The 9,298-nt window shown below is 48.7% G+C and overlaps 1 protein-coding gene across 1 annotated transcript in view; it reads left to right on the forward strand.

Annotated features, from left to right (window-relative positions):
- Window positions 1-2,528: 2,528 nt before the first annotated feature.
- The window catches only part of TP73 (tumor protein p73), a 17,854-nt gene continuing 11,084 nt past the window's right edge, over window positions 2,529-9,298 (forward strand). The window contains exons 1-2 of the mRNA XM_015818867.1: window positions 2,529-2,539; window positions 4,318-4,563. Of these exons, the coding sequence (XP_015674353.1) occupies window positions 2,537-2,539; window positions 4,318-4,563 (249 nt within the window). The 5' untranslated portion in view covers window positions 2,529-2,536. The remainder of the gene's footprint in view (window positions 2,540-4,317; window positions 4,564-9,298) is intronic.

Below are 9,298 nucleotides of genomic sequence, written 5' to 3' on the forward strand. Positions count from 1 at the left end.
AGAGAGAGAGAGAGAGAGAGAGAGAGAGAGAGAGAGAGAGAGAGAGAGAGAGATGGATGATAGATGGATAATAGATATAGGGAGATATAAATAGATAATAAATATAGAGAGCTAGAAATATACAGAGAGATGAATAGATGGATTGATAATAGATATAAAGAGACAGAGCTAGATAGATAGATATATAGATATATAGATAGAGATAGAGAGATATATAGATATAGATATAAAGATGGATATAGATAGATGGATATAGATATAAAGATAGATAGATAGATAGATAGATAGATAGATAGATAGATATAGACATATATATACACACACACATACACACACACACACACACACTCACACACTCTATTCTCGTTGCCCCGCGCATACTTTCGGGGAGAAAAGAGGTGTTTCTTTGTCGGCGCAAGTCAAAGCTTGTTGCGAATTCCAGCCGTTACTCACCGAACACTGGAGAGATTGTGGGAGACGCAACACACCGGAGGTCTCCCTAACCCAGCGGGCTCTTCACCCCCCCCCCCTTTAAAAAAAAAAAAAAAAGCTCTTACGGCAGAACTTCAGAAAGTTACCGGTGGGTGAGGTTCAGATCCCAAGTTCTGACACGTCCCTCGACTCCCAAGCCTGGTGGAGCTTGAACGAAGGGCTGAGGTTGACGCTGGGTTGGCTGAGGGGGGGAGCCGCGATTCCGCAGAGGCCAGACAAGGTTATTGGCAGACGGTCCTCGCTTTACGACTGCGGTGGGCCCAAAGGGGGACTAGACGCTCCATCATTAAGCAAGAGCTGGAAGGGAACTTGGAGGTCTTCTAGTCCGACCCCCTGCTCAAACAGGAGACCCTGGACCATTTCAATCAATCAATCAGAATAGAGCTGGAAGGGACCTTGGAGGTCATCTAGTCCAACCCCCTGCTCAAGCAGGAGACCCTGGACCATTTCAATCAATCAATCAGAATAGAGCTGGAAGGGACCTTGGAGGTCATCTAGTCCAACCCCCTGCTCAAGCAGGAGACCCTGGACCATTTCAATCAATCAGAATAGAGCTGGAAGGGACCTTGGAGGTCATCTAGTCCAACCCCCTGCTCAAGCAGGAGACCCTGGACCATTTCAATCAATCAATCAATCAATCAGAATAGAGCTGGAAGGGACCTTGGAGGTCATCTAGTCCAACCCCCTGCTCAAGCAGGAGACCCTGGACCATTTCAATCAATCAATCAGAATAGAGCTGGAAGGGACCTTGGAGGTCTTCTAGTCCGACCCCCTGCTCAAGCAGGAGACCCTGCACCATTTCAATCAATCGATCAGAATAGAGCTGGAAGGGACCTTGGAGGTCATCTAGTCTGACCCCCTGCTCAAGCAGGAGACCCTGGACCGTTTCAGACAAGTGACTGTCCAGTCTCTTCTTAAAAACCTCCAGTGATGGAGGACCCACAACCTCTGGAGGGAAGCTGTGAAGAGCTTGCTAAGAGCGGCTTGACAAGGAGACTGACAGCAATTCAATTTAATCAATAACTGATTAATAATCGATAGTGCCCAAGGGATGCCGATATATACAAAAATTCACACATCTCCATCTCGACTTAGCTGTAAATCCACAGCTTTCCGCCATCCTTGCAATTCCTGGCTGGTCTCCGGCAGCGGCTTTCTGCCCATCCGCTTCATTTCTGACTCAAAGACAGTCCTGATTGATTCACTGCGGTTAAAGAAATAAACGAGAATTGGTTGACTTCGCACGGGTCACCTCGTGCCTTCAGACGTGCTGGTGTTCTCCTGGTGCAAGGCTCCCAAGTGCGAGAAACTTTTTTTTCCCAGCGCCGTTGTAACTCTGAAACCGTCACTAAACGGACTGCTGCGATCGGGGCCTATTTTGCTCCATCAACTTGTCTGCTTTTCTCTAGGTATTTCACCCCCCAAATAAATTGAATTTCCAGGGTTATTTTCTGACCGTAACTCCTCGGGGCTTAAAACCCAACAGCCTGAGATCCAGATAAGGAATCTTGATAACCCACAAAGCTTCCTTTGATGGTTTGTGTGGAGCGACTGGCCGGAATTGGCGGGGCTATAAATCTCAGCTTGTGATAAGCACCCTGGAGACCGTGGTCATTCGTTTCCTGGCGGGCTTGAGTCACAAGGAGAAAGGTGGCTTCTTTCTCCTCTCCCAGGAGGATCTCCTGGGGAAGTGGGGCACCGAAGCCCATAAATGGGGGGGGGAGATGGGTTAGGAGGTACAGGAAGACCGGGCACGCTGCTGCAACCGGCTTGTGCAAACTTGCCAAGGGCAGATTTGACTCCGGGATGGGTTGAGTGTGTCAGGAGAGACACAGGCAGCGACAGGCTCAGGTTGGCAAACACGACCCCCCCCCTCCACATCCCCAACTTCTTCACACACACACACACACACACACACACACACACACACACACACACCAGCCTGGAGCAGGTCATGAATGAGCGGGAAAATGTTTGGAATGGAGCTTCGGAGGAAAGCATGAAAAGTCTTTAGGATGCATTTGCTTGGCCTCACTCTGGGCAGATGGTTCGTTTAAATGCTGAGTTTTTCTTCCTTCCTTCCTTCCTTCCTTCCTTCCTTCCTTCCTTCCTTCCTTCCTCCCTTCCTCCCTCCCTCCCTCCCTCCCTCCCTCTTTTCCATCTCCTTCTATACCTTCCATCTTCTCTTCCTTCCTTCCTTCCTTCCTTCCTTCCTTCCTTCCCTCCTTTCCTCTTCATCTTCTTCCTTCCTTCCTCCCTCCCTCTTTTCCATCTCCTTCTATACCTTCCATCTTCTCTTCCTTCCTTCCTTCCTTCCTTCCTTCCTTCCTTCCTTCCCTCCTTTCCTCTTCATCTTCTTCCTTCCTTCCTCCCTCCCTCTTTTCCATCTCCTTCTATACCTTCCATCTTCCCTTCCTTCCTTCCTCCCTCCCTCCCTTTTCCATCTCCTTCTATACCTTCCATCTTCCCTTCCTTCCTTCCCTCCCTCCCTCCTTTCCTCATCTCCTTCCTTCCTTCCGTTCCTTCCTCTCTTCCTTCTTCTATACCTTCCATCTTCTCCTCCCTCCCTCCCTCTTCAATCTCCTTCCTTCATTCTATTCCTCCTTCCTCTTCCTTCTTTTACTTCCTTCCCCACTCCTTCCCTTGTCCTTCTTCCTTCATCTTCCTTTCCATTTCTTCCTCTCCCTCTTCCATCTCCTCCCTCCCTCCCTCTTTCCATTTCTTTCTTCTATACCTTCCTTCTTCTCCTGCCTTCCTTCCCTCCCTCTCCCATCTCCTTCCTCCCTCCCTCCTTCCTCTTCCTTTCCCCTTTCCTTTCGTACCTTCCTTCCTTTCCTTCTTTCCTCCCTCTCTCCCTCTTCCTTTCCATTTCTTCCTTTCCATTCCTTTCTCTCCCACCCTCCCTCTTTCCATTTCCTTCTTCTATACCTTCCTTCTTCTCCTTCCTTCCTTCCCTCCCTCCTTCCTCTTCCTTTCCCCTTTCCTTTCGTACCTTCCTTCCTTTCCTTCTTTCCTCCCTCCCTCCCTCTTACTTTCCATTTCTTCCTTTCCATTCCTTTCTCTCCCACCCTCCCTCTTTCCATTTCCTTCTTCTATACCTTCCTTCTTCTCCTTCCTTCCTTCCCTCCCTCCTTCCTCTTCCTTTCCCCTTTCCTTTCGTACCTTCCTTTCTTTCCTTCTTTCCTCCCTCCCTCCCTCCCTCTTACTTTCCATTTCTTCCTTTCCATTCCTTTCTCTCCCTCCCTCCCTCAATGCAAGCTACACGGTCAGCTTATGCCCGGTGCATCCTGCCACGCCAGGTTCATTCTGATGTCACCGCCCGACACCTCTCTTGGGACGGCCCCCAACCTCCCAACTTGCAAGCCTTCTCCACCCTCCTGGGTGGGCCCTGTAGTGCAAGACCCCCTCCCCACCCACCCACCCGCTCACCCTTCGCTGCCCAGCACCCCTTCGCCCACCCTTCTCCTCCACCCTTTGCAAACCAAAAAAAGAAAAAGGAAAAAAAAGAAGGGAAGAAAGGGAACCGGGGTGGAGAGCAAGCACGGGCTTGTTTTGAAGGGGAGGGGGAGGAATGCGAAAAGCCTCCACCGGAGGACCCCAGCCAGGTATGTGGCTTGCTGGCAGGAGCCTCCCCTCCCAAGGAGACACCTGGTGCACCTTTCCACGGGCACAATCCAGCACGCTCCCTGCCCCAGTAGGGCCGCCGGTTTTCCCCCCTCGCCTGTTGCAACTGACGGCCTGACTTCTTCTCTTTTTCTCCTCCTCCTCCTCTTCTCTTCCCCTCCCCTCCCTCTCCTCCCCTCCCTCTCCTCCCCCCCCCCACAGTCCCAGTACAATTTGCTAAACAGGAGCATGGATCAGACCGCTGACAGCCGAGCCTCCGCCTCCACGCCTTACAGCTCGGAGCACATCTCCAATGTCCCCACGCTCTCGCCCTACTCCCAGCCCAGCTCGACCTTTGACACCATGTCCCCGGCGCCCATCATCCCCTCCAACACCGACTACCCGGGGCCGCACCACTTCGAGGTCACCTTCCAGCAATCCAGCACCGCCAAATCGGCCACCTGGACGGTAAGTCAAGTGTCAGGGCGCCTCCTGTTTTGCTCTGTGAGGTTGGAGGGGGGGGTGTCCTGGTGTTTTGGGTGGGGGGCTTCCTTTTCCTCGTGGGAATGCCCAACCCCAGATGGGATAGGGGTGGCCTTCTTGCCCCATTCCCCCCACCTCACCCCAAATGAAACCTCGGTCCAGAGTCCTAAAATCCGGCCCATTGTCTATCCGCAGCAACGTCTCAAAGGACTTTGAAGGCGGGTCTTTCCCAAATCAGCCCCCCAAACTGAGATTTATCGGGGGGGTCCTGGGCGCTCTCTGAGCTGGGTGGTTTTCTTGCAGACGTTTCGTGACCCGCACTAGGTAATATCATCAGTGCTAGAGGGGTTTGTGAAAAGAAGGAGAAGGAAGAGGAGAAGGAGGACGACTGTGGGGTCTTTGGTGTTCTTAGTGGTTTTCTTGCAGACATTTCATGACCCAAACTAGGTAACATGATCAGTGCTAGAGGGGTTTGTGAAGAGGAGGAGGAGGAGGAGGAGGAGGAGGAGGAGGACTGTGGGGTCCTTGGTGCTCTCTGAGCTGGGTGCTTTTCTTGCAGACGTTTCGTGACCCAACTAGGGAACATCATCAGAGATGGTCCCAGTTTGGGTGATGAAACGTCTGCAGGGAGACCCCCAAGCTCAGAGAGCACCCAGGACCCTAACCCTTTCAACCCTGAGCCACAAAGATTCCCCTTTATTGATACTGAGATCGATCTCCGCTTTTCTATCCGCTAGAAAAATAAAAAGAGTTTTCGCACGCCCGGAACGGTGGCGGCGGCACAGGGTCTGTTATACTCTGCCCGAGATCCCGGCACGTGGATGAAATGTTTTGGCTTTTAATTCTGCGGCCGTCCCTTCCAGGAAGTCCTCACAATCTCTGCCTTGCTTGCTTGGAAAGCAGATAAAGACTCAGTCACTGTGCCCATTTTACAGATCTTCTCTAGATAGCTGCAATAAACAGATTCCCGCCTTGCCATGCCAGTAAAACGGGAGATCAGGCAGGTTGCATTTACTGTTCAATATCTCCAGGGTTCACCTTCAGGGGCATGTGTGTGTGTTGTGCACGAGGGGTATGTGTGTTTGTGTGTGTGTGTGTATGTGTAATTGCAGCCCTCCGTTGTCTCTCCTTCGCGACCCGTATCAATGCCCCCCCCTTTTTTTAATCTTGTTTTCTTTGACACAAAAGTCACATGGGGGGAGAATCAAATCTGCTTTCCGAATCAACTCCGGGTGGATTAAAATGAGATGAATTCATTTAAAATGGAGAGCGCTTTGCAGCGGCTGCCAGATGTTTATAAACTGGATGTTGCATTTTTTGTGCACCTCTCCAGTCCTTCCCAAGGACCTGGGATACACCGGTGTGGTTGTGTGATGGAGTTAAAGGTCCCGTTGCAGGATGTCAGCTCTTCCGCGTCCAGCTGCCTTTTTGCAATTGACCGAGAGGGATTTTGTCAATGCCCAGGAAGGTGTTCCAGGGGTGCTCCAGATGTTGGTTATTACAGGTACTCCTTAACTCCCCAGATTTCTGTTGCTAAGCGAGACACTTGATAAGTGGGCTTTGCCCCAGTTTACGAACTTCCTGGCCACGGTCGTTCAGCGAATCACCGCAGTTCTTAAATTAGTCAGCCGGTTGTTAAGTGAATGCAGCTTCCCCCCATTGACTTTGCGGGTCAGACGGTCGCAAAAGGGGATCGCGTGACCCCACCACCCTCCCGGGGGCACCGCAAGACCATCGTAAATACGAGTCGGTGGCCAGGAGGCTGAATTTCAATCCCCCCGGGGATATTACAACAGTTGTTTAAGTGTAGGAAAAACGATCATAAGTCGCTTTCGTGAGCGCCGTTATAACTTTGAACGGTCACTAAATGAAATGTTGTAAACCGAGGACTATCTGTGTTTTATCTCCCGTTCAAGACAGAACGACTGAAATTTGTTCTATCGACCTCCGATCTGATTTAAACTCTGCCAGTTCAGCCAAACCTATAAAAATTTGCTTTTGTTCTTTAAAGGTTTCGTTCAACCACACCTCCCATCATCCCTCCTCACGGCTCGGACTGACTGAGGTTGCTGGGATATGTAGTCCAAAACCTAGACAAGGTTGAAATTAGAGGATCAATGCGATTCGTCCCTAAACAAAATTGCAGAAATCGTTTTGTTTTGTATATATATATATTTTTTTGGCCTGAGAAGTGATAATTTCGCTTCTGCCATCCCTTAATGATGTTTCTCCTCTACTCTGGGGTTGCCAGCAGTGAAAAGGAGACCACTCAGAAACCATCCCGTTGCACCCCGTCCTCTGACTTTTGAGATGTCTTATTTTTCTTGTGGAATGAATAACCCCGAGGTTTTAAATCGGTTTCCGTTTCCAAACCCATGCAGAATTTGCTCCAAAACCTCTTTTAACTTGCAAAGTTGTAATTCTCTGAATTTTTTTTGCTGGGCGGCTTGTGACTAACGGAGTTGTGTGGAAGCCGGGCAGTGTAAAAAAAAATAAATCGATTTCATCATTAATGATTTAATGATGGCTTGTAGGGAGAGGCCTGCGTTAAAAGGCGGATAAAAAGGGCACGGTGCCTATTGGAAAAAGCGATTTGTGCGCAGAAAAATGGCAGGGGCTTAGCAAAACGGTACTCCAAAGGGGAGGCTGAGGCACTGATAACTTTACTTGCAATTTTTTTTTCACTCTGTGTGTGTGTGTTTCAAAATAAGCATTTTGCAGTTTCATTGCTGTGGGATTTTTTAATTTTTTTAAAAATTTTATTTATTTATACCGTATAACTGTGTTAAGGAACTCATATTCGCTATTGTCTGCCTGGCAACTGGGCTGCGATAGGGAAAAAAAAATATGTAACATTTCTGTTCTTTTTCATCCTCATCCAATACTCGCTTTTTGGCCATTAAATGCCACCCACCTTTTGCTATTGCACGTAGTTTGAATTGTGGTTTATTTAACAAACCTCTGATAAATGGACAGACTCAGATTTCACCAGCTGAGGCCGTTACGAGGAATAGAATGATAGGGCTGGAAGGGAACCTCAGAGCTCTTCTAGTCCAGCCCTCTGCTCAAGGCAGGAGACCTGATACCAATCCCGGTCAAACAGTCCATCCGGTCTATTTTTGAAAACCTGCCATGATGGAGCACCCATAACTTCATGAGGCAAGTCGTTCCACGGATTAATTGTTCTCCCTGTCGGGAAATTTCCCCCTTATATGACAGTTGTTCGCTCTTACGACCGTTGCAGCATACCGCCCCCCACCGTGGTCACATGATCAAAATTCAGACGCTGGGCAACTGACTCGTATTTACGACGGTCGCAGCGTCTTCCAGGGGTCACGTGACCCCTTTTTGCGACCTCCTAGCCAGCAAAGTCAACGGGGAAGCCCGGATTCATTTAACGACCGTGTGACTAACTTAAAAAAAAACAACAACGCAAGGATTCACTTAACGAGGATGTAAAATGGGGGCAAACTCACTCAACCGACGTTTCGCTTAGCGGCACAAATTTTGGGCTCGGTCGTAACTTGAGGACCGCCTGTATTCCTGCAGAATATTGTCAAAATATTTGGCATTTCCCGGTGCAATTATTTCTAAGCGGTGTCTGGGGTGTAAGAGACTTTTCCCTCGAGGATTTTAGATTAAAAAATGTGTTTTCTTGCCAGCTTCATCCACACATATGAAAAGGGGGGGGGGAAAACCCCACATAACTGCCACCTTCCTTATTCTGTCAAATCATTTTTTTCCCTCCTCTTGATGGATCCAGAAGACGCCCCAAAAACCAGATTGAAGGATTTAGGAATTGGTTGCAAATACCTCTTGACCGCTTCTGAGAATTTTTGCTCATCGCCCACAAGCAATTAATCACAACTTTTGTTTCCTGGCAAAGAAAAAAAGAAAAGAAAAGACACTCAAAGCATTCCTTGCCCTACAAAGCGAAGGATGGATTGGAAGCACCAATGGTTTTTTTTTTAAATTAATTATCAATCAAATTTATATCATTCCCCCATCTAAGCTTGGCCGGTGAACACATCAAAACAGACAAGACGTTTAGAAATATTGCACAATCTGCCGATTCACACCTGCTCAGCAAAACTCTGTGGCCATTAAAATGATACTTATGAGACAGCTGGAAGGGACCTTGGAGGTCTTCTAGTCCAGCCCCCTGCTCAAGCAGGAGATCCCTAGACCATCCTGGTCAAAGGGTTGTCCAATCTTGTCTTGAAAACCTCTGGTCATGGAACAGCCATAACTCCAGGAGGTTGTAGAAAATTGGAGAAAATAACAGAATAACAGTGTTATTGGAAGGGACCTCGGAGGTCTTCTAGTCCAACCCCCTGCTCAAGCAGAAGAGTCTATTCCATTCCAGACAAACGGCTGTCCAGTTTCTCCTTGAAATCTTCAAGTTCAAAAAAAAAATGGAAGAGGAAGCATACGTTATAAGTTGCACTGAAATGAGAACATAAAACTTAGAACATAGAATGATAGGGCTGCAAACTGTTCTAGTCCTCTGTGAGGAAGAATGGGGGGAAAAAACAAACCAAGAGTGAAATATTAACATTCATACAGTCAGGATTTCTTTCTTTTTTTTTAAACCCACCACAATCGCAAGGCAGAAATATCGTCCCGGGAAAAACATCCTTCCCACTCTTTCCCCCCCTCTCCCCACTTTCCTCCCTCTGATTCATTTTGCCAGCGGGGGGGGGGGGGGGGGGGGGGGGGG

This window comes from Protobothrops mucrosquamatus, unplaced genomic scaffold, assembly GCF_001527695.2.
Source record: "Protobothrops mucrosquamatus isolate PMUCROS unplaced genomic scaffold, P.Mucros_1.0 scaffold805, whole genome shotgun sequence".
Classification (NCBI taxonomy): Eukaryota; Metazoa; Chordata; class Lepidosauria; order Squamata; family Viperidae; genus Protobothrops; species Protobothrops mucrosquamatus.